Below are 25,442 nucleotides of genomic sequence, written 5' to 3' on the forward strand. Positions count from 1 at the left end.
AAACCCAGGATAGAGGCCGAAAGATGGGAATCAGGGCCTGTATATCCCGGACCCGCTGTTCCGGTGGATAGACCCGGAACTGCGCCGAATCGAGAACTGCTCCGATGAAGAGGAGCTTCTGAGAGGGACTCAGGTGTGACTTCGGCACGTTGATGGAAAATCCCAGCAAATGCAGGAGATCCGCCGTAGTCTGGAGGTGGGAGACGACTGCCTGGGGCGAGCCCGCCTTCAACAACCAGTCGTCGAGATAGGGGAAGACTGGAACCCCTGATCTGCGCAGATGAGCTGCGACCACCGCCATCACTTTCGTGAACACCCGAGGGGCACTGGTGAGGCCGAAGGGGAGCACGGTAAACTGAAAATGCTCTTGGCCCACCGTGAACCGCAGGTAACGCCGGTGGGCCGGCAGGACGGGGATATGGAAATATGCGTCCTGCAAGTCCAACGCTACCATCCAGTCTCCGGGGTCTAGGGCAGCTAGAACCTGAGCCAAGGTTAACATCTTGAACCTTTCCTTTCGGAGGAAGGCATTGACGTTCCGGAGGTCCAAGATGGGGCGTAGGCCCCCTTTGCCCTTCTTGGGAACCAGAAAGTAGTGGGAATAACAACCACGACCTACTTCTGGACTCGGAACGCGCTCGACGGCCCCCTTGGCCAAGAGGGCCGAAACTTCCTCGCGGAGAAGATTCAAATGATCCCCCGAGATACGGTGGTGCTGCGGTGGCATGGCTGGAGGGGTCGTCTCGAAGGGGAGGGAGTAGCCCCTTCGGACGATTTGCAGCACCCACCTGTCCGATGTAATGGACCGCCAGTGGAGCAGGTGATGGCGAACTCTGCCGCCCACTGGCGTGGAATGGGCCTGAAAGCTCGGACTAGGAAGGCTTTGAGGCGGATGCTGCCGGGGTGGATGTGGGCTGACCACGTCGTCCTCCAGATCCGCCACGGCGGAAACCACGTCCGCGACCGCGCGCAGGTTGGTTCTGCGGCTGGTGGCTTGGCGGACGTGAGGAGGCGCCCCTTCCTTGGCCACGAAAGGGGCGAAAAGCGGAGGTGTGCGCCCGCGGAGCCGAGAGGCCCAAGGACTTGGCCGTAGCCCGGGAGTCCTTAAAGCGGTTCAGCGCACTGTCCGCCTTCTCACCAAACAGGCGAGTGCCATGAAAGGGCATGTCCATGAGGGTGTTCTGGACATCCCCGGAAAATGACGTGGACCGCATCCAGGCGTGGCGGCGGAGCGCCACCGTGGTGGAAATCGCCCTACCCAGCGAGTCCGTGGTGTCAAGCCCACATCGTATGGCATGCCGCGCTGCATCCCTCCCATCGGCCAAAGCCTGGGTAAGACGTGTCCGGACCTCCTCCGGACACAGGGGCAGCACGTCCTCCACCGTATCCCACAGAGAATGGGAATAACGGTCCAAGAGACAGGCGGTGTTCAAAGACCGCAGGCCCAAACTAAGGGACGAGAACAGTTTCTTGCCAAACTGCTCGAGTCTCTTGGAATCCCGGTCCGGCGGAGCGGTCGGGAAGGAGGATTGGGAGGTAGAGGCCTGGATAACCAGACTCTCGGGGGTGGGGTGTTGGGACAGGAAACTGGGGTCGCCCGGAGCAGGGCGGTGGCGCCTGGCAACGTTCCTATCCACAGGAGGAACTGTGGAGGGCTTGGACCAGGTGCCCTGCAGAACGTCAGTGAGGGCCTCATTGAACGGCAGCAGAGGCTCAGTGGAGCTTGCTGCGGTTTGAAGCACCTCAGTGAGGATGTTAGTCCTCACAGCCACGGCAGGCAGCTGGAGCCCAAGGGCTTCGGCCGCCTTGCGCAGCACCACAGAAAATGCTGCACCCTCCTCCGAAGCCACAGTCGGAGGAGAAGTGAATCCAGTGTCTGGCGAGGTATCCAGACCACTGGCCTCCCCCAGTTCATCTGCCCAGTCCTGTGAAAGCTGCGACTGAACAGCCATAGGGTCCTCAAACCCCTCCCAGTCGCCCCCGTCTTCCGATTCCTGATAAACAGGAGAAATGATCAGAGCCGGACTGTAGATATGATAGGTCTCAAGCGGCGCCGGACACGGCGTCGGTCGACGCCGTTGCGGCGCCGGGTCCGGAATAGGGCTAAACTGGGGTTGGACGCCGTCCGGAGTCGGCACCGAAGGCGTCGGCGGCGCCGGAGGTGTAGGCGTCTGCGCCGGCGGCGCCGGTGGCAGCGTCGGTGGTTCATTCGCCTGCGCCGGTGGAGGAGTGGTTAGGTCAACCGGCGTCGACGGGGGCCCAGGCATGGGCCCCGCGGGGACCTGCGGCGTCGAGACCGGAGTCGTCGACGGCGCCGGGGCCGAAGCCGCCGGCAGGCAAGGTCGCCCAGTCGAGTCCGCGGGGCCCGAAGGCGCGCCAGCGGGCGTCGACGGCGGGGCCAGGCTCCTCATGGCCGAGAGGAAGGCACTGACCTCCGCCGGCGTCGCGTTAGTCCCAGGGACCGGAGGGTATGGGGACGGGCGCGGCGCCTGCGGCTCCGCCGGAGCCGCGGGGGTGGAACCACCCGGACCCTCGGCCGAGTCGCGCGACCGGCGAGGGGAGTCCGAAGAGCGATGTCGCCTCTTGGACTTCTTAGAGCGTTTGGACTTACCCGACGACTTGGAGCCCGACGATCGATGGTGGCGTCGGCTAGGGCTCCGCGAGCGATCCTTGGACCTCCTCCTGGACCGGGATCGCGCACGACGCGGAGCCGAGTGGCGAAGCTCGAGAAGCTTGCGGGACCGCTCCCGCCGAGCCTTCGAAGTCAGGGCCTGGCAATCGGAGCACGACTCCGCGTCGTGGTCGGGGCCTAAACAGTAGAGGCACCGGCGGTGGTGATCGCTCACCGACATCAGTCGATGGCAATCCTCGCAAGCCTTGAACCCAGGCATCCTACCGGCACCAGATGTCGACAGACAAGGATCAAAAGTGATCAAAAAAGATTTAGTCAAAAAAGACTAAAAGGGGTAGCTCTCCCGGATCTGCGCTTACTGGCGCGGAAAAAAGAAGAACTGACGTCAGCGCGCGAGGGCGGCGTCTAAGTACTCCGACGACGTCATTCCGGCGCACGACGCCGACGACGGACGCGGAGCCGCAGACGACGCCTAGCGACGCGCAAGGGGTATTGCTGACGAAAAATCTTCCGGATCCAGTCTGACGCCTGGGGATATTCTAAGGTGAGGAATCTAACTAACGTGTTTCTTTCAGATATCCTTCTTTCCTGGTTCTCAGAATCTGGCATTACAGCCCATGCCTTAGCTTGGCTTACATCATATCTCATGGACTGCACACAAGCTATCCTTGTTTCCACTTTCAGATCATCTTTTAAATAAATCTCTTTATAGATTTCAATGGGTCTCCTCTCGCAGTCTAACACTATTCAGTGGTTATGTCACCCCATTTCCCAGTCGTATCCTCTAATTTGGTTTTAATTAGTGACATATGCAATGATAATCAAATTATTCTACACCTTGCCACTTCCATGCCTAATTCCTGTTCCAACTTAAATTCTTATTTTTTCTGTGATCATATGGATGAGGAATGGTTCTCTTAAAATCAACACCGACATCACAGAAGTTCTGTTAGCAAAGATCCATCCAATTATTTTAGAGATTGGTGGCCAGCAACCTATCTCCTGCCCTTGTACCTGTCCCTGAAGTAGGCAACATGAGATTAATTTTCAAACATTCCCTCTCACTTACCTCTCAGATACACAAAGTTTCATTTACCTGTTCCTACCATCTGAAATTACTTTTCACAATCCCTCCTTTCCTACCCTTCAGCTAGGCTAGCTGTGGCTTCTGAGAAGTCCGAGCTCTTCCGCAAGATGAACCTCCCACGGTAGAATGATGGAGTGGAATGGGTGGGCCACACATTTGCAGATGTGAGCTCAGGCCAGGTGTGCCAGAGACTTACCTGCAGGCGAAGAAGATAGTCAACAGTGCTGATAATAATGTTCACGGTTGTGGTGTTACCCATCTGAGTACGTAGAAAATTCTGGAAGTCTGAAATGACAAAGAAGGTGGAGCCAATGAGCCTCATATATATGAAGAATTTTTGTCCTAAATATGTTAGTCAAGTATGTGACAACATGCTAAAACATTGTGCTTCTGCTTGAGAGGTCCCTCCTGGTGTGCAGCCTATGCATCAACAGTTTCTAACACCTTTGTTCACAGGCCTACCCTAAACCATGCCATGCCAACATCCATTGACAGTGTTTGTGGCGCTGAGGTTCAAGCTTGCTGATACTTCCTCTCCATTTCCAAGACGAGTCTTCACTTTGTAGGGTTCTCAGTCCTTTTTCTTCTCTGCTAAGAATGTAGACATCACAATATACATGTGCAGGTATGTTAGCTTAGTGATGTGCTACGTGTGCTGCATAGTTTACTCCTGTACATCCTGTAAGACACAGGCTCAAATCCCGAAAGGCTGGCACTGCTTTTCGACCAATTAAACTGTTACAATAAATTCATGTTAGAAACATACTTTGAGGCATAGGTGATTAGTTATATTCTCTATTCCTTTCGAACAGCTGTTTGGAAGGATATGGCAGAATTATGCCACAAGATTGCCCCTTGAAGGGTAATTAAAAAAATAATAACAACAATGGTAACACATACTTTGTTTTGTAAAGATCTTCCATTCCGATTGCTTTGATGTGTATGTATTATGCTCCCTTAGCGTTAGAAAATCATAAATGTTCCCTTTTTTCACCCATTATTTGCTGTAAGTCTGCGGTAGGCTCCACGGTAAAGAGATAAGCGCCTCTGAGGTGTGAACAGAAACTACAGTAGTCAGTTATCTTACTGAGCTGTCCTGTGAGACGTGGGAATAAACACCGAAACCAGACAATAGCGGGCATGTAGTCACCGATAGGAGACTGCACATACCAAATGGCCCCGTGGCAGTGTTTCGTCGAAATGTCAGCAAAAACTCTCAGTGTGCCGTTTTGGTCTGACCCGTTACACTGTGGCCAAGTCATTCACAAGCACTCACGATTTTGGAAGGTGAGGAAACGAAGGCATAGGAAATAAGGTGATTTGCCCAGGGTCACTCAGTTTGGTGAAGTATAATAGCGGGGCTGTGAACCCATGTACAATGCGCATGCAAAGTGCTCAAAAACCTTCGAGTCGAGTGCGCTCTATATAAAAACTCAAAAAAATAAACCCACGTCACCTGGGTCCAGAGGTCTGGATGAAGGCACTATGCCATCTGATATGCCTTGTAGGCACTATACCCTCTCATATGCCCAGGATCACTAAGGCTGGTGAAGTCTTGAAGTGAGGCTGAGAACCCACGTCACCTGGGTCCAGAGGTCTGGATGTAGGCACTATGCCATCTGATATGCCTTGTAGGCACTATACTCTCTCATATGCCCAGGCTCACTAAGGCTGGTGAAGTCTTGAAGCGAGGCTGAGAACCCACGTCTCCTGGGTCCACAGGTCTGGATGTAGGCACTATGCCATCTGATATGCCTTGTAGGCATTATACTCTCTCATATGCCCAGGCTCACTAAGGCTGGTAAAGTCTTGAAGCGGGGCTGAGAACCCACGTCTCCTGGTTCCACAGGTCTTGGTGAAGGCACTATGCCATCTCATATGCCCAGGCTCACTAAGGCTGGTGAAGTCTTGAAGCGAGGCCGAGAACCCACGTCTTCTGGTTCCACAGCCCGGATGTAGGCACTATGCCATCTCATATGCCTTGTAGGCACTATACCCTCTCATATGCCCAGGCTCACTAAGGCTGGTGAAGTCTTGAAGCGGGGCTGAGAACCCACGTCTCCTGGGTCCAGAGGTTTGGATGAAGACACTATGCCATCTCAAATGCCCAGGCTCGCTAAGGCTGGTGAAGTCTTGATGCGGGGCTGAGAACCCACGTCTCCTGGGTCCAGAGGTCTGGAGGAAGGCACTATGCCATCTCCTATGCCCAGGCTCACTAAGGCTGGTGAAGTCTTGAAGCGGGGCTGAGAACCCACATCTCCTGGGTCCAGAGGTCTGGATGAAGGCACTATGCTATCTGATATGCCTTGTAGGCACTATACCCTCTCATATGCCCAGGCTCACTAAGGCTGGTGAAGTCTTGAAGCGAGGCTGAGAACCCACGTCTCCTGGGTCCACAGGTCTGGATGTAGGCACTATGCCATCTGATATGCCTTGTAGGCACTATACACTCTCATATGCCCAGGCTCACTAAGGCTGGTGAAGTCTTGAAGCAGGGCTGAGAACCCACGTCTCCTGGGTCCAGAGGTTTGGATGAAGACACTATGCCATCTCATATGCCCAGGCTCGCCAAGGCTGGTGAAGTCTTGATGCGGGGCTGAGAACCCACGTCTCCTGGGTCCAGAGGTCTGGAGGAAGGCACTATGCCATCTCCTATGCCCAGGCTCACTAAGGCTGGTGAAGTCTTGAAGCGGGGCTGAGAACCCACATCTCCTGGGTCCAGAGGTCTGGATGAAGGCACTATGCCATCTCATATGCTCAGGCTCACTAAGGCTGGTGAAGCCTTGAAGAGGGACTGAGAACCCACGTCTCCTGGGCCCAGAGGTCTGGATGAAGGCACTATGCCATCTCATATGCCCAGGCTCGCTAAGGCTGGTGAAGTCTTGAAGCAGGGCTGAGAACCCACGTCTCCTGAGTCCACAGGTCTGGATGAAGGCACTATGCCATCTGATATGCCTTGTAGGCACTATGCCCTCTCATATGCCCAGGCTCACTAAGGCTGGTGAAGTCTTGAAGCGAGGCTGAGAACCCACGTCTCCTGGGTCCACAGGTCTGGATGTAGGCACTATGCCATCTGATATGCCTTGTAGGCACTATACCCTCTCATATGCCCAGGCACACTAAGGCTGGTGAAGTCTTGAAGCGGGGCTGAGAACCCACGTCTCCTGGTTCCACAGGTCTTGGTGAAGGCACTATGCCATCTCATATGCCCAGGCTCACTAAGGCTGGTGAAGTCTTGAAGCGGGGCTGAGAACCCACATCTCCTGGGTCCAGAGGTCTGGATGAAGGCACTATGCCATCTGATATGCCTTGTAGGCACTATACCCTCTCATATGGCCAGGCTCACTAAGGCTGGTGAAGTCTTGAAGCGAGGCTGAGAACCCACGTCTCCTGGGTCCACAGGTCTTGATGTAGGCACTATGCCATCTGATATGCCTTGTAGGCACTATACTCTCTCATATGCCCAGGCTCACTAAGGCTGGTGAAGTCTTGAAGCGGGGCTGAGAACCCACGTCTCCTGGGTCCAGAGGTTTGGATGAAGACACTATGCCATCTCATATGCCCAGGCTCGCTTAGGATGGTGAAGTCTTGATGCGGGGCTGAGAACCCACGTCTCCTGGGTCCAGAGGTCTGGAGGAAGGCACTATGCCATCTCCTATGCCCAGGCTCACTAAGGCTGGTGAAGTCTTGAAGCGGGGCTGAGAACCCACATCTCCTGGGTCCAGAGGTCTAGATGAAGGCACTATGCCATCTCCTATGCCCAGGCTCACTAAGGCTGGTGAAGCCTTGAAGAGGGACTGAGAACCCACGTCTACTGGGCCCAGAGGTCTGGATGAAGGCACTATGCCATCTCATATGCCCAGGCTCACTAAGGCTGGTGAAGTCTGTAAGCGGGGCTGAGAACCCATGTCTCCTGAGTCCACAGGTCTGGATGAAGGCACTATGCCATCTCATATGCCCAGGCTCACTAAGGCTGGTGAAGTCTTGAAGCGAGGCTGAGAACCCATGTCTCCTGAGTCCACAGGTCGAGATGAAGGCAGTATGCCATCTCCTATGCCCAGGCTCGCTAAGGCTGGTGAAGTCTTGAAGCGGGGCTGAGAACCCACGTCACCTGGGTCCAGAGGTCTGGATGAAGGCACTATGCCATCTCCTATGCCCAGGCTCGCTAAGGCTGGTGAAGTCTTGAAGCGGGGCTGAGAACCCACGTCACCTGGGTCCAGAGGTCTGGATGAAGGCACTATGCCATCTCCTATGCCCAGGCTCGCTAAGGCTGGTGAAGTCTTGAAGCGAGGCTGAGAACCCACGTTACCTGGGTCCAGAGGTCTGGATGAAGGCACTATGCCATCTCATATGCTCAGGCTCACTAAGGCTGGTGAAGCCTTGAAGAGGGACTGAGAACCCACGTCTCCTGGGCCCAGAGGTCTGGATGAAGGCACTACGCCATCTCATATGCCCAGGCTCACTAAGGCTGGTGAAGTCTTGAAGCGGGGCTGAGAACCCACGTCTCCTGAGTCCACAGGGCTGGATGAAGGCACTATGCCATCTGATATGCCTTGTAGGCACTATGCCCTCTCATATGCCCAGGCTCACTAAGGCTGGTGAAGTCTTGAAGCGAGGCTGAGAACCCACGTCTCCTGGGTCCACAGGTCTGGATGTAGGCACTATGCCATCTGATATGCCTTGTAGGCACTATACCCTCTCATATGCCCAGGCACACTAAGGCTGGTGAAGTCTTGAAGCGGGGCTGAGAACCCACGTCTCCTGGGTCCAGAGGTTTGGATGAAGACACTATGCCATCTCATATGCCCAGGCTCGCTTAGGATGGTGAAGTCTTGATGCGGGGCTGAGAACCCACGTCTCCTGGGTCCAGAGGTCTGGAGGAAGGCACTATGCCATCTCCTATGCCCAGGCTCACTAAGGCTGGTGAAGTCTTGAAGCGGGGTTGAGAACCCACATCTCCTGGGTCCAGAGGTCTAGATGAAGGCACTATGCCATCTCCTATGCCCAGGCTCACTAAGGCTGGTGAAGCCTTGAAGAGGGACTGAGAACCCACATCCACTGGGCCCAGAGATCTGGATGAAGGCACTATGCCATCTCATATGCCCAGGCTCACTAAGGCTGGTGAAGTCTTGAAGCGAGGCTGAGAACCCACGTCTCCTGAGTCCACAGGTCTGGATGAAGGCACTATGCCATCTCCTATGCCCAGGCTCGCTAAGGCTGGTGAAGTCTTGAAGCGGGGCTGAGAACCCACGTCACCTGGGTCCAGAGGTCTGGATGAAGGCACTATGCCATCTCCTATGCCCAGGCTCGCTAAGGCTGGTGAAGTCTTGAAGCGGGGCTGAGAACCCACGTCACCTGGGTCCAGAGGTCTGGATGAAGGCACTATGCCATCTCCTATGCCCAGGCTCGCTAAGGCTGGTGAAGTCTTGAAGCGAGGCTGAGAACCCACGTCACCTGGGTCCAGAGGTCTGGATGAAGGCACTATGCCATCTGATATGCCTTGTAGGCACTATACCCTCTCATATGCCCAGGCTCACTAAGGCTGGTGAAGTCTTGAAGCGAGGCTGAGAACCCACGTCACCTGGGTCCAGAGGTCTGGATGAAGGCACTATGCCATCTGATATGCCTTGTAGGCACTATACTCTCTCATATGCCCAGGCTCACTAAGGCTGGTGAAGTCTTGAAGCGAGGCTGAGAACCCACGTCTCCTGGGTCCACAGGTCTGGATGTAGGCACTATGCCATCTGATATGCCTTGTAGGCACTATACTCTCTCATATGCCCAGGCTCACTAAGGCTGGTGAAGTCTTGAAGCGGGGCTGAGAACCCACGTCACCTGGGTCCAGAGGTCTGGAGGAAGGCACTATGCCATCTCCTATGCCCAGGCTCACTAAGGCTGGTGAAGTCTTGAAGCGGGGCTGAGAACCCACATCTCCTGGGTCCAGAGGTCTGGATGAAGGCACTATGCCATCTGATATGCCTTGTAGGCACTATACCCTCTCATATGCCCAGGCTCACTAAGGCTGGTGACGTCTTGAAGCGAGGCTGAGAACCCACGTCTCCTGGGTCCACAGGTCTGGATGTAGGCACTATGCCATCTGATATGCCTTGTAGGCACTATACTCTCTCATATGCCCAGGCTCACTAAGGCTGGTGAAGTCTTGAAGCGGGGCTGAGAACCCACGTCTCCTCGGTCCAGAGGTTTGGATGAAGACACTATGCCATCTCATATGCCCAGGCTCGCTAAGGCTGGTGAAGTCTTGATGCGGGGCTGAGAACCCACATCTCCTGGGTCCAGAGGTCTGGATGAAGGCACTATGCCATCTCCTATGCCCAGGCTCACTAAGGCTGGTGAAGTCTTGAAGAGGGACTGAGAACCCACGTCTACTGGGCCCAGAGGTCTGGATGAAGGTACTATGCCATCTCATATGCCCAGGCTCACTAAGGCTGGTGAAGTCTTGAAGCGGGGCTGAGAACCCACGTCTCCTGAGTCCACAGGTCTGGATGAAGGCACTATGCCATCTCATATGCCCTCACTAAGGCTGGTGAAGTCTTGAAGCGAGGCTGAGAACCCACGTCTCCTGAGTCCACAGGTCTGGATGAAGGCACTATGCCATCTCCTATTCCCAGGCTCGCTAAGGCTGGTGAAGTCTTGAAGCGGGGCTGAGAACCCACGTCACCTGGGTCCAGAGGTCTGGATGAAGGCACTATGCCATCTCCTATGCCCAGGCTCGCTAAGGCTGGTGAAGTCTTGAAGCGGGGCTGAGAACCCACGTCACCTGGGTCCAGAGGTCTGGATGAAGGCACTATGCCATCTCCTATGCCCAGGCTCGCTAAGGCTGGTGAACTCTTGAAGCGGGGCTGAGAACCCACGTCACCTGGGTCCAGCGGTCTGGATGAAGTCACTATGCCATCTGATATGCCTTGTAGGCACTATACCCTCTCATATGCCCAGGCTCACTAAGGCTGGTGAAGTCTTGAAGCGGGGCTGAGAACCCACGTCACCTGGGTCCAGAGGTCTGGATGAAGGCACTATGCCATCTCATATGCCCAGGCTCACTAAGGCTGGTGAAGTCTTGAAGCGGGGCTGAGAACCCACGTCTCCTGGGTCCACAGGTCTGGATGAAGGCACTATGCCATCTCATATGCCCAGGCTCACTAAGGCTGGTGAAGTCTTGAAGCGGGGCTGAGAACCCACGTCACCTGGGTCCAGAGATCTGGATGAAGGCACTATGCCATCTCATATGCCCAGGCTCACTAAGGCTGGTGAAGTCTTGAAGCGGGGCTGAGTACCCACGTCTCCTGGGTCCACAGGTCTGGATGAAGGCACTATGCCATCTCATATGCCCAGGCTCACTAAGGCTGGTGAAGTCTTGAAGCGGGGCTGAGAACCCACGTCTCCTGGGTCCACAGGTCTGGATGAAGGCACTATGCCATCTCCAATGCCCAGGCTCACTAAGGCTGGTGAAGTCTTGAAGCGGGATGAGACAAAGATGAATGGATCCTCGGAGCCCTGGCAGGAAGAGGTTGCAGCTGTCCTCACCGCCAGGGGCTCAGCTCCCTTCCATTGGCTCACCACCTCTTCCTTAGTGCAGTGGAGCGCCATGAATGTGCCAAGACTGACGGTGCGAAGCTAGAGATTGCATCTCTGCTGGCCTCTTGACAAAGCGCAGCACAAGGCACCGGGCGCTCGGCCAGCCACAGATCTCCAGCTGGCTCTTCGAATACGCGTCAGCCTACAGTAGAGGTTTATACTGAAGGGGGGGGGGGGATGGAATTCAGCATAATTCACTAGATAGACGCACAAGATGAATGTAAACACACAGAATCTAGAGACAGTAATTCAGTCAATGTCTTTCCTGAATACCTGGCATGGACCTTAGCCTGCTGGACCCACGCTGGACACGGCTTGACAGTGGGAGCCCTGGTGTCACTGAAACAAATCGCTGTTCGCCTGTCCTTGGTGGTGAAGTATTAGCCAGCTCTCGCCCTGCGCCCAAGCTGCCTTCGGGGAGGGTGGTGTGCACTCCGCTTCAGAGCGCTCTGGAGCACGTGGACTTCTGTCTATAGGGCCAATCGTGGGAAGAAGTTCGTCCTAGTCCATGGGTGACTTACTTGTGGCAACCGACGGGCTGATCCCAGCTGCCCGCACACTTTCGTAGTCCTCTATTCGTATGTTGACTCAGTGCGACACGGCGCTGTATACGCGACAAGGACACAGACACGCACGCACATACAGACATACACACACATGCCCACACGCACACCTCTTGCAGTGAATGACCTCACGGTGCAGTGCTGGACACAACATATAACAATGAAGGGACGTGCCACCTCTACACCCTGCCCCTTTAGATCACAATGCGGTTACCTCTTTTGTCAGTGTATGTGGAGAAGCTGTCCGTAGCGTCACCAGTGCATGTGGAGGCAAAATATGCACTATCACTGGTGCACCTGGAGGCAACATCTCCAGTATCAACAATGTGAACTGTCACCAGTGCAAGAGAAGACGCAATCTGCACTGTTAGCAGTGCAAGTGGACATTTAATCTGCACTGTCACCAGTGTAAATGGACATATACTCTGCACTGCCACCAGTGTAAGTGGACATATAATCTGGTCTGTCACCAGTGCATGTGGAGATAGAATCGGAGCTGTTATCAGTGCAAGTGGACATTTAATCTGCACTGTCACCAGTGTAAATGGACATATACTCTGCACTGTCACCAGTGTAAGTGGACATATAATCTGCACTGTCACCAGTGTCAATGGACATATACTCTGCACCGTCACCAGTGTAAGTGGACATATAATCTGCACTGTCACCAGTGTAAATGGACATATAATCAGGTCTGTCATCAGTACATGTGGAGATAGAATCTGCACTGTCACCAGTGCATGTGGAGATAGAATCGGAGCTGTTATCAGTGCATGTGGAGATAGAATCTGCACTGTCACCAGTGCATGTGGAGATAGAATCGGAGCTGTTATCAGTGCATGTGGAGATAGAATCTGCACTGTCATCAGTGCATGTGGTGATAGAATCTGCACTGTCACCAGTGCATGTGGAGATAGAATCTGCACTGCCATCAGTGCATGTGGAGATAGAATCGGAGCTGTTATCAGTTTATGTGGAGATAGAATCTGCACTGTCACCAGTGCATGTGGAGATAGAATCTGCACGGTTATCAGTGCATGTGGAGATAGAATCGGAGCTGTCATCAGTGCATGTGGAGATAGAATCTGCACTGTCACCAGTGCATGTGGAGATAGAATCGGAGCTATTATCAGTGCATGTGGAGATAGAATCTGCACTGTCATCAGTGCATGTGGTGATAGAATCTGCACTGTCACCAGTGCATGTGGAGATAGAATCTGCACTGCCATCAGTGCATGTGGAGATAGAATCGGAGCTGTTATCAGTTTATGTGGAGATAGAATCTGCACTGTCACCAGTGCATGTGGAGATAGAATCTGCACGGTTATCAGTGCATGTGGAGATTGAATTGGAGCTGTTATCAGTGCATGTGGAGATACAATCTGCTCCATCATGAGTGATACACTCTGCATTGTCAGCACTGCATGTGGATATACAAGTTGCACTGTCATCTGTGCATGTGGAGATACAATATAAACTGTAACCAGAGCACATGGCCATACAATCTGCAGTGCCACTACTGCATGTGGAGATAGAATATGAACTGTCAACAGTGCAGGTGGAGATTCAATCTCCACTGTCACCACTGCACGTGGAGATGCAATCTGCACTGTTCGCACTGCATTTGGAGATACAATCTACACTGTCAACACTGCATGTGGAAATAAAATCTGCACTGTCAGCACTGCATGTGGAGATATAATATGAACTGTCACCAGTGCATGTGGAGATACAATCTGCACTGTCACCAGTGCACGTGGAGTTACAATCTGCACTGTCACCGGTGCACATGAAGATATAAGATGAACTGTCACCAGTGCATGCAGAGATATAATATGAACTGTCACCAGTGTGCATGGGGATACAATCTGAATTGTCACCAGCGCATGTGGAGATACAATCTGCACTGTCCCCTGTGCATGTGGCGATAAAATATACACTGTTACCAGTGCACGTGACAATACAATCTGCACTGTCACCACTGTATGTGGAGATACAATCTGCACTGTAAGCAATGCATGTGGAGATAAAATATGAACTGTCACCAGTGCACGTGGAGATACAATCTGCACTGTCACCACTGCATGTGGAGATACAATTAGCACTGTCAGCACTGCATGGGGAGATATAATATGACCTGTCACCAATGCATGTGGAGATACAATCTACACTGTCACCACTGCATTTGGAGATACGATCTGCACTGTCACAACTGCATGTAGACATACAATCCAAACTGTCAAGAGTGTCAGTGCAGATACAATCTGCAGTCGCCAGTGCATGTGGAGATACTATCTACACTGTCACCATTGTTCATGGAGATACAATCTGCACTGTCACCACTGCATGTCGAGATACTATCTACACTGTCACCATTGTTCATGGAGATACAATCTGCACTGTCAACAGAGTATCTGGGAATGAAATCTGCTCTGTCACCACTGCATGTAGAGATACAATCTAAACTGTCACAAATGCATTTGCAGATAAAATCTGCAGACACCAGTGCATGTGGAGATACTATCTACACTGTCACCAGTGCAGGTGGAGATACAATATGCACTGTCACTACTGCATGTGGAGATACAATCTGCACTGTCAGCACTGCATGTGGAGAAATAATATGAACTGTCAGCATTGCATGTAGCGATACAATCTGCACTGTCAGCACAGCTTGTCATGTAGAGATATAATATGAACTGTCAGCACTGCATGTGGAGATACAATCTGCACTGTCAGCACTGCATGTGGAGAAATAATATGAACTGTCAGCATTGCATGTAGTGATACAATCTGCACTGTCAGCACAGCTTGTCATGTAGAGATATAATATGAACTGTCAGCACTGCATGTGGAGATATAATACGAACTGTCAGCACTGCATGGGCAGATACAATGTGGACTGTCGCCACTGCATGTGGAGATACATTTTGCACTGTCACCACTGCATGTAGTGATATAATATGAACAGTCAGAACTGTCACAAATGCATTTGCAGATAAAATCTGCAGACACCAGTGCATGTGGAGATACTATCTACACTGTCACCAGTGCAGGTGGAGATACAATCTGCACTGTCACCACTGCACGTGGAGATGCAATCGGCGCTGTCACCACTGCATGTAGAGATACAATCTAAACTGTCACAAATGAATTTGCAGATACAATCTGCAGTCACCAGTGCATGTGGAAATACAATCTGCACTGTCACCACTGCATGTGGAGATACAATCTGCACTGTCAGCACTGCATGTGGAGAAATAATATGAACTGTCAGCATTGCATGTAGCGATACAATCTGCACTGTCAGCACAGCTTGTCATGTAGAGATATAATATGAACTGTCAGCACTGCATGTGGAGATATAATACGAACTGTCAGCACTGCATGGGCAGATACAATCTGGACTGTCGCCACTGCATGTGGAGATACATTTTGCACTGTCACCACTGCATGTGGTGATATAATATGAACAGTCAGAACTGCATGTGGAGATACAATCTGCACTGTCATCACTACACGTGGAGATACAATCTGCAGTGTCAGCACGGCATGTGGAAATAAAATATGAACAGTCACCAGAGCACGTGGAGATACAATCTGCACTGCCACCACTGCATGTGGAGGTATAATTTGAACTGTCAGCAGTGCAGGTGGAGATACAATCTGCACTGTCACCACTGCACGTGGAGATGCAAACGGCACTGTCACCACTGCATGTAGAGATACAATCTAAACTGTCACAAATGCATTTGCAGATACAATCTGCAGTCACCAGTGCATGTGGAAATACTATCTACACTGTCACCAGTGCATGCAGAGATACAATCTACACTGTCACTACTGCATGTGGAGATACAATCTGCACTATCAGCACTGCATGTGGAGATGTAATATGAACTGTCAGCACTGCATGTGGACATACAATCTGCACTGTCAGCAGTGCATGTAGAGATATAATATGAACTGTCACCAGTGCACGTAGAGATACAATCTGCACTGTCACCAGTACATGTGGAGATAAAATCTGCACTGTCATCTATGCATGTGGAGTTAAAATATAAACTGTAACCAGTGCACGCGGAAATACAATCTGCACTGCCACTACTGCATGTAGAGATAAAATCTGCACTTTCACCTGTGCATGTGGAGATACAATCTGCACTTTCACCTGTGCATGTAAAGATAAAATATAAACTGTCAACAATGCACGTGGAGATACAATCTGCACTGTCACCAGTACATGTGGAGATAAAACCTGCACTGTCATCTGTGCATGTGGAGTTCAAATATAAACTGTAACCAGTGCACGCGGCAATACAATCTGCATTGTCACTACTGCATGTGGAGATAGAATATGAACTGTCACCAGTGCACGTGGAGATATAATATTACCTGTCACCACTGCATGTAGAGATACAATCTGCACTGTCACCAGTACATGTGGAGATACAATCTACACTGCTATCATTGTTTATGGAGATACAATCTGCACTGTCAACAGAGTATCTGGGGATGCAATCTGCTCTGTAACCAGTGCATGTGGGGATACATTCTGTACTGTCATTAGTATATATGTGGATTCACGGTCTGCAGATATCGAACAACGGTTTGCAGTGCATGTGGATTTGCGATCTGCAGTGACACTGGTGCGTGAGGAGGCATGACCTGCAGTGTCACCAGTGTATGTTGATGTCATGATCTAACACTCATTGGTGTATTTAGAATTGTGCTCCGCCCTGTTACCGGGGCATGTGAAAAATACGAAGATGCTTGATTATTCTCAGCCATCAGTAATTACCCTGGGCTATATTAGCTTGCCCATACCGTTAGAAATAGGGATCAACAGTCTGTAAACTAAGCATCCCTTACCTCACTGACACGTAGCTTAAGTCCTGTGTCACAGAACAAGAACAAAGTGATGGATAGAATCACTGAATTATTTTTAGCCACTTGTAGTTACTCTAGGCCTCATTCTAGTCCATCTTGTTTTACTTGCTGTGCCGCTACAGAAATGGACCAACCATTGGCAAACCAGTCTTGGCCCCGCCCCAGAACAGACAGTCCTGCACAGACTGCTAAGGCAAGTGCCTATGCACAGGAACACAAGCAAACCCACAATGTTTCAGTTTTGTTGAGCCTCAACAGAGTGATGCAGCTTGACGTCTGTAGCACAACATGCTAGGGAACCCATATCTGGTCATACCTGGTGAATGTGGAACATGGTCGGCACTGTCATGAGCACATGTTGATACATGATCTTCACTTCCACCAGCGCATGTGGATACATGATCTCCACTCCAATCAGCGCATGTTGATACGTGATCTCCATTTCAATCAGCACATGTTGATACGTGATCTCCATTTCAATCAGCACATGTTGATACATGATCGCCACTTCCACTAGCGCATGTTGATACATGATCTTCACTTCCACTAGCGTATGTGGATACATGATCTCCACTCCAATCAGCGCATGTTGATACGTGATCTCCACTCCAATCAGCGCATGTTGATACGTGATCTCCATTTCAATCAGCACATGTTGATACATGATCGCCACTTCCACTAGCGCATGTTGATACATGATCTTCGCTTTCACTAGCGAATGTGGATACATGACCTGCGCTTCCACTAGCACATGTTGATACATGATCTCTGCTTTCACTAGTGAATGTGAATACATGATCTGCGCTTCCACTAGCGCACATTGATACATGATCTCCACTTCCACTAGTTCATGTTGATACATGATCTTGGCTTCCACTAGCGCATGTGGATACATGGTCTGCGCTTCCACTAGCGCATGTTGATACATGATCTCCACTTCCACTAGCGCATGTTGATACATGATCTCCACTTCCACTAGCGCATGTTGATACATGATCTGCGCTTCCACTAGCGCATGTTGATACATGATCTCAACTTCCACTAGCACATGTTGATACATGATCTGTGCTTCCACTTGCGCCCAAATGATGCATGATCTCCGCTCCCACTAGCGCATGTTGATACATGATCTCTGCTCCCACTAGCGCATGTGGATACATGATCTCCATTTCCACAAGCGCATGTGGATACATGATCTGCGCTTCCATTGCACATGTCGATACATGATCTCCGCTTCCACCAGCGCATGCTGATACATGAGCTCCACTTCCATTAGTGCATGTTGATACGTGATCTCCACTTCCACTAGTACATGTTGATACCTGATCTCCACCTTCACTAGAGCATGTTGATACGTAATCTCCACTTTCGCTAGCGCATGTTGATACATGATCTCCACTTCCACTAGCACATATGGATAGATGATCTGTGCTTCCACTAGCGCATGTTGATACATGATCTGTGATTCCACTAGCGCATGTTGATACGTAATCTCCACTTCCACTAGCGCATGCAGATACGTGATCTGCACTTCCACTAGCGTATGTTGATACATGATCTCCACTTCCACTAGCGCATGTTGAAACATGATCTTCACCTGCACTAGAGCATGTTGATACATGATCTCCACTTCCACTAGCGCATGTTGATATGTGATCTCCACTTCCACTAGCGCATGTTGATACATGATCTGCACCATCACTAGTGTATGTGGTTGTACATTGTCATTAGTAAATGTGGAGGCACGATCTGTGCTGTTGACAGTGCATCCAGAAGCAACATCTTCCCTGCACTGGTGCATGTGCCGGCATGACCTATACAACCCCCAGTGTATTTTGATATATTATCTGGAATGTTACCAGTGTGGAGGTGGAGGCATGATCTGCACATTCCTTGGTGTTTGCGGAGGCGTAACAGGCACTGCCACTAATAACTGTGGAACAAACTCCACACAGTCACTTGTCTGCTGATGATGTTCGGATCTACATTTCTTTGCACTGCAGTGCAGATACAGGTGACTTGCTGAAGAGAAATGTGCTGAAACGTCATCCGGATAAGTGCTAAGTACTGACCATGGTCCCTGAGAACTTGCAAATTAAGGGTAGGGTTCGTGCGACTTTCATGGTGTCAACTCCACATGACCCTGACGGGCAGCGACATTTCCCTTTCTGAACAAAAACCCTCAAATATATATTGAATTATTTAAGTATTTTACTAAGCACCACCTGTGGTGAACTCCTGCCCAACATTAGAAGGGGTACAAATGGGGTATGGATTTTTTGACCAGTAGCCAAACTGAAAATCAGTGACTGATGAATGTTCTGAGAGAAATCCAAAATTGAGGCGGGTAGCAGTGGAACGTAGTACCTATTTCCACGTTTGCCAGAGCTAGACTCCTTGGATTGGGGTTCACAAACGAAGGCTTCTTGCGAAGTGCCTGTCTTCAGTTTCTTCTCTAACGCTGCAGGCATATAAGTGATCTTAAGGAAGTGGTCTTCACTGGATAATTACATTACTGAAGACTCTAAGGGGTTTATTTAAGAGAGGCTTGCGCCACCGTAGCGTCATTTTTTTCTGATGCGCTGGCGGCGCAAACCTCTCAACCATATATATGAGGCTATGCAAAGCCACTTTGCGTCCCTTTCCGAGGCCTCATGGACATGGAGTAAGACAAAGCAGCACAAGCTGCTGCGCTGCATTACTTTGCCCTCAGCAACAGCTCCACGAGAGCTGTGGTGGATGATCCCACGCAAAACCCATGGATTTTGACGCTGCCCCAGATTTACTTGATAACATAAACTGGGGAAGTGCCAAAACCTTACGCCTTCCTAGAGCATGAGTAACAAGGAGAAATATTTTTCTTTCTCCTCGTTTTTTCTACTGGGCTATAGTTTTGCACTGACCTCGGTCTTCCTTTCTGATCAGGCTTTTACGACTTGGAACCTGATTTTGTACCCGACTATAGATTTCCCCTTTTTATATTGGCAAGTACGATTCTACCTTCAGATAGAGAGGTGTGCATCTTATCTTCGGTTCTCTGCCAAGTTTCCTTGTTGGCTTGAGGCTAGTTACAGTGATGCTTCCTCTGGTAAGTCACATCACGCTTTTGACATCCTACTTATACATTACAGAATTCCTTCTCAGTGATTCAATACTCACTGTCTTCTGTTTTTTTCTTTTGACAATGAGTCTTATTATCATAGTATGCCTCAGCAATGCTCTTCTAACGTATACCCCAGAGCGCCCAGTACAGGTCTTCTAACAACCATCCCACGGTAAATGAGTGTCTCATCTCTCTGTTTCTAATCCCTCAATCTCTAGTCCTCTTTTTGAAACAGGTGTTTCCTACTCTCCTGGAGACTGCTACCGGGAGTGAGACCTCCTCTAGGGGAAGAGGTAGAATTAACCACTCTAGCCTTCTAGCCACATTACAAGGGCCGTGACCAGAGCTTAATTTGAGCTAGTGGTTTTCAGTGCTTGGCACTGACACTTAATTGTCCACACCAGCACTTATAACATTATGTCTCAAGGTGGCTTTGATGTCTAATACTTTGACGAGTACCATAACAGTTATTTATGAATTTAATATACAAATAAAATAACTAATACCTGCTGCCCACGCTACTCATAGCTTTTGGGGGTCAGAATTGTCACATGTGTTGGAGTGTGCCGGTTAGTAGTTGCGTAGGTACTATCATTGGCAGCGCTTGCAGGGGTGGTGCAAGCTGCAGAGATGAGAGCACTGGTTATGAGAATTCAATATCAACAGTGACAAGAATCCAAATGAAGGTCTTTCCATTGGCTCATTGTAAATCTTTGGAATTACACCACTAAAGTGGTTTTGTAGCCATCACACAGAGTGGAGGACCAAAATGAAGAATGCTGCTGAGTCTGCCATTTTGTTGTGGATGGGTGTAAATAGTGCTTGTGCGTGAAGTTATAGTTGTGACGGATGGTGGGGCTAGTAAGGTGAAGATCACCCAAAGCTTCAACACTTTATGCAAATGTGAATGAAAAAGGTTAGCTGGCCAGGGAAATGCCCCGCAAGTGAGCAGTAGCTCTGCTCTGTCTGAATATGTCCAGCGATTGTTAGGCATTTTTCCCAAAAGCTATTGAATCACATAGTTATCACGCTGACCTTGAAGTCACCTGAATAGCAAGCTGAACACATCCAAGCGTATCTCTATATGTGATGTCAGCAGTATCTAGTCCTGTTCTTAAGTCTTCTTTACAGGTGCTCATATCACATTGATTCCATCTTTAGCAAGTTGAAAGAAGAGTTATCGCTGTTTTATTGTAAAAGACTCATAACTAGATCAGTCAACTACCAAAGTGACAGTGAGAAGCCTGCCATGAGCTATGCAGCATTATAAACCCTTGGGGCCACAATACGCAAAGCAAAAACGTTTTGGCCCACAGAAATACGTTTTCTTGAGTTGCTGTCTGGTGGCATTATTGAAAAGCCTTTGAGATTTAGCTGACAGAAACCTTGAATAGGGTGACAGAAACCTTCAATTATTCAGTGCTGTCGAGTTTTTCCAAGCAGCTGCTTGCCCATGGTGCCTGTGATGTTTCCCATGGCACCATAAATGTGCTCATTAAAGCCTTGTTGAATGGTAAGAGAGGTACTACATCTGGAGTCTTGTCTGTAAGAATTTAGGTAAATAAAGTGGATCTTCTACTTGACATGAGTAGTTCAACTCTCTTCCATTTTGATAAATACCGGGAAAATTAATTGTGACAATTCGAAGAGTCACAACAGAGATAGAAGGTTTACCCTCCCAGGATAGGTCCACGCTTCTAGTCTAACTCAAGGCAGAAGTCAGGGGTTATGTGTTATCCACCTTATTGTCACCATCCTCCTCTCAGTTAGTATGGTTCTGAAGAAAATAAGTTACTTACCTGTAACTGTAGCTCTCAAGAACTTGAATCTTTCATAGATTCACATGCTTGAATCATTCCCTGTCGTCAAGATTGGAGTCCCCGGTATATTTAGTAAAGTAATGTCACGATAGACATAGGACCTAAAGGCCTAAGGCTTCATTATTTAGTGACATATCTAAGTCCTTATTTACCAAAGGAACAAACTTAGAAACAACCAATCAGCTGACACCACCCTGTGAAACCTTCCTGAAAGGAGCTCTAGTCTCTCAGATTTTCAAAAGCACAGCTCGTACACAAAGAAGTAACCGAGAGACAAAGATTAGCTTTTCTAGGGGAGGTGGGTGGGCTGCATGTGAATCTATGAAAGATTCCAATACTGGAGAAGGAATATGCTACTTACCAGTATGCATCTGTTCTTGGCATGTAGAGCTGCAGATCTATACACTGTGCATAGATCGCCATCTGGTGTTGGGCCCGGATGTTTGCAGTTTGTTTTTCCTCTTGGAAAGTCTTTGGAAGTCACGAGGTTGGTGACTCCTCCTTTGGTTCGTATTGCGCATGGGCTTAGGCTCCATCCTCAGATTGTTTTTCGCCAGCAGGGACAGATGGAGCGTAGTAATAACAGTAAAGAAACCCATGTGTGTTGTATCTAAATAAGATAGACTGGAACGGATACAGGTAGCCGGGGAGGCGGGTGGGCGTGTATAGATCTGCAGCTCTACATTCCAAGAACAGATGCATACTGGTAAGTAGCATATTCCGTTCGAGGCATATGAGCTGCAGATTATACACTGTGCATAGACTATATAGCAGTACCCAACCCTAGCGGCGACCACCGGCATCTGTTGCAGTTGTTTGGAACAGTGTTTTTAGTACAGCCTGGCCCACACTAGCTTGTTGCTTGGTTTGCACATCTACACAGTAATATTTTGTGAAAGTGTGCGGTGTTGACCATGTCGCTGCTTTGCAGATGTCATCTAGTGGTATGTTTCCTAGAAAAGCCATAGAAGCCCCTATCTTCCTTGTAGAGTGGGCTTTAGGGGGAACAGATAGCGTTTGTTTTGCTTTGTGGTAGCAAATCTGTATGCATTTTACAATCCACCTAGCTATCCCTGATTTAGAAATAGGGTTGCCTTTATGTGGTGGAGAGAAAGAGACAAATAGCTGTTTGGTTTTTCTGAAAGGTTTTGTTCTTTGGATGTAGTAAAGTAAGGCCCTTTTAACATCCAGTGTGTGTAAAGCCCTTTCCGCAACGGTTTGAGGTTGTGAGAAAAAGACTGGTAATTCTACCGACTGGTTTAGATGGAAGGGAGAAATGACTTTGGGTAGAAATTGTTCTGATGCATTTGAAGAAAAGGTTCCTGTATGGTGAGCGCTTGTATTTCACTAACCCTTCTAAGGGAAGTGATGGCCACTAGGAATGCTGTTTTCCATGTGAGAAATTGCAGCTCACATTTATGTAATGGTTCGAAAGGGGGTCCCATTAGCCTTGTGAGAACTATATTCAAGTTCCAGACAGGTGAGGGTGGTACCCTGGGTGGAATTACTCTTTTGAGGCCTTCCATAAAGGCTTTGATTGGCAGGCACCCTGAAAAGTGATAGGTGCTGCCTGCTCTGTAAGTAGGCAGCAATTGCTGCGAGGTGTAACCGAATGGAGCACTATGAAAATGCAAGAGGCCATCATCCCTATCAGTTGCATAAACACTCTTGCTGGGAGAGAGTGTTGAAATATGAATTTCTGACGCAGAGCCTGTATGTTTGCAATCCTGGCAGGATTGGGATAGGCTATGGCTTTTGAGGTGTCTATGGTAGCACCGAGGTATTGTTTTGTGTGTGATGGTACCAGGTGGGACTTTTGGTGGTTCACTGTGAAGACTAGCTGGTGAAGCAGTTGGATTGTAGCGGCGGTGTGTTGCACACATTGTTCGTAGGACGTGGCTTTTATTAGCCAGTCGTCCAAGTATGGGAAGACGTGAATGTGCTGTCTTCTGAGGTGTGCAGCCACTATTGCTAGGCACTTGGTGAATACCCTTGGTGCTGTTGTTACCCCGAACGGGAGCACCTTGAACTGGTAGTGTTGCCCGTCAACCACAAATCTGAGGTACTTTCTGTGAGCCTGGTGTACTGGGATGTGAAAGTATGAATCTTTCAAGTCCAGAGTGGTGAGGAAGTCGTTCTGGGAGAGGAGTGGAAGAACCTGTTGAAGGGTTACCATGTGAAAATGGTCTGAATGTATGTAAGTATTTAGAGGTCTGAGATCTAGGATAGGTTGTAGAGTCTCGTCTCTCTTTGGAATCAGAAAGTACAGGGAGTAGACCCCTATATTTTGTTGATTGATGGGGACCTGCTCTATGGCTTGTTTTTGCAGGAGGGAGATTACCTCCTGTTTTAGTAATGTAGCATGTTCTTGAGACATAGGGCGTTGCCTGGGTGGAATGTTTGGGGGCGGGTAGATGGTAATTCTATGCAATACCCTGAATGAATAATTTGCGTCACCCATCTGTCTGAGGTGATTGTCTCCCAGACGTGAAGGAAATGTTGTATTCTGCCCCCGACCGGAGTGGAATGGTCTGGAGGGAGCAGGGCAAAGTCATTGGGTAGGTGGTGTGGCAGAGCGGGCGGTATTTGTCTTGCCTCTGCCTTTATTATTATTACCTCTGTATCCGCCTCTTTGATAACCCTTTGTGAAGGTAGATTGAGGAGGGGATTAGGAGGACGTGGATGCACTATCCGAGGAGTAGCCCCTGCCCCGAAAGGAAGAGTGGCGAAAAGAGCGCCTAGGAGTGTGTGACTGTAGGGCTCCCATGGATTTCGCCGTGTCAGTATCTTTTTTCATCTTTTCGAGGGCTTCATCAACTTTTGGGCCAAATAGATGATCTTGGTCGAATGGGTGGTTCAATATAGAGGCTTGTACCTCCAGTTTAAAACCTGAAACTCTGAGCCGGGCATGGCGACGGAGAAGGGCACTGGTGTTTATGGCCCTGGAGGCTGTATATGCTGCATCTAGGGCACAGCGTATAAAGGTATTAGTTATTGTTTTTCCCTCTTGGTTCAGTTCATTAGCCCTATTCCTGTATTTTTCAGGGAGATGGTGCATGATGGTCTCTAACTCATCATAATGCGCCCTGTCGTATCTGGCCAATAGCGCTTGCGTGTTGGCGATACGCCATATATTGGCGGCTTGTGACGCAGTGCGCTTCCCTGACGCGTCTAGGAGCTTGGACTCTTTGTCAGGTGGTGGTGCTTCGCCTGACGCCTGAGAATTTGAGTGCTTCCTAGCTGTAGATACCACTAGGGAATCCAATGGTGCAGGGCCTTTAATGTTTGAAGGGTCTGTGGGGGCGGCTTTGTATTTTTTCTCTATACGGGGGTTTAGGACCCTGGCCCTGACTGGGTCTTTAAAAACCTCCGGTGCATGTTTGATTACTCCCTTTAACATAGGTAGAATGGCAGTAGACCTATGTGCATTATCGAAGGTGTCTAGGAGAAAATCTTCCTCCACTGGGTCAGTATGAAACTCCACCCGTGGTAATGTGCCGCCCTTTGTAGTAGGTGATGAAAGCCTAACGAATCTTCAGGTGGGGATGGCCTAGATGGGTAAAGGTCATCCTGTGGGACATCTGGGATGTCCGGATTGTTATAGTCGTCCCATGGGTCTGGAGATCCAGAATGGGTGGGGTCTTGTGGCACATCTGCTGGATCATAATAAGGGTCTCCTAGATCGTCTGGGACTGGAGACAAGGTTGGAGAACGATGAGGCAGGGGTGGAGAAGGTGGAGGTGGGGAGGGTGGA

General features: G+C 49.8%; 1 protein-coding gene across 4 annotated transcripts in view; it reads right to left on the bottom strand.

Moving 5' to 3' along the window:
• Positions 1 to 25,442, bottom strand: part of RYR3 (ryanodine receptor 3) — a 2,047,168-nt gene that overhangs the window by 384,077 nt on the left and 1,637,649 nt on the right. For all 4 annotated transcript variants that reach the window (XM_085627314.1, XM_085627313.1, XM_085627312.1 and 1 more), the window contains one exon: positions 3,916 to 4,004. In XM_085627314.1, the coding sequence (XP_085483440.1) occupies positions 3,916 to 4,004 (89 nt within the window). The remainder of the gene's footprint in view (positions 1 to 3,915; positions 4,005 to 25,442) is intronic.

This window comes from Triturus cristatus, chromosome 9, assembly GCF_964204655.1.
Source record: "Triturus cristatus chromosome 9, aTriCri1.1, whole genome shotgun sequence".
Lineage (NCBI taxonomy): Eukaryota > Metazoa > Chordata > Amphibia > Caudata > Salamandridae > Triturus > Triturus cristatus.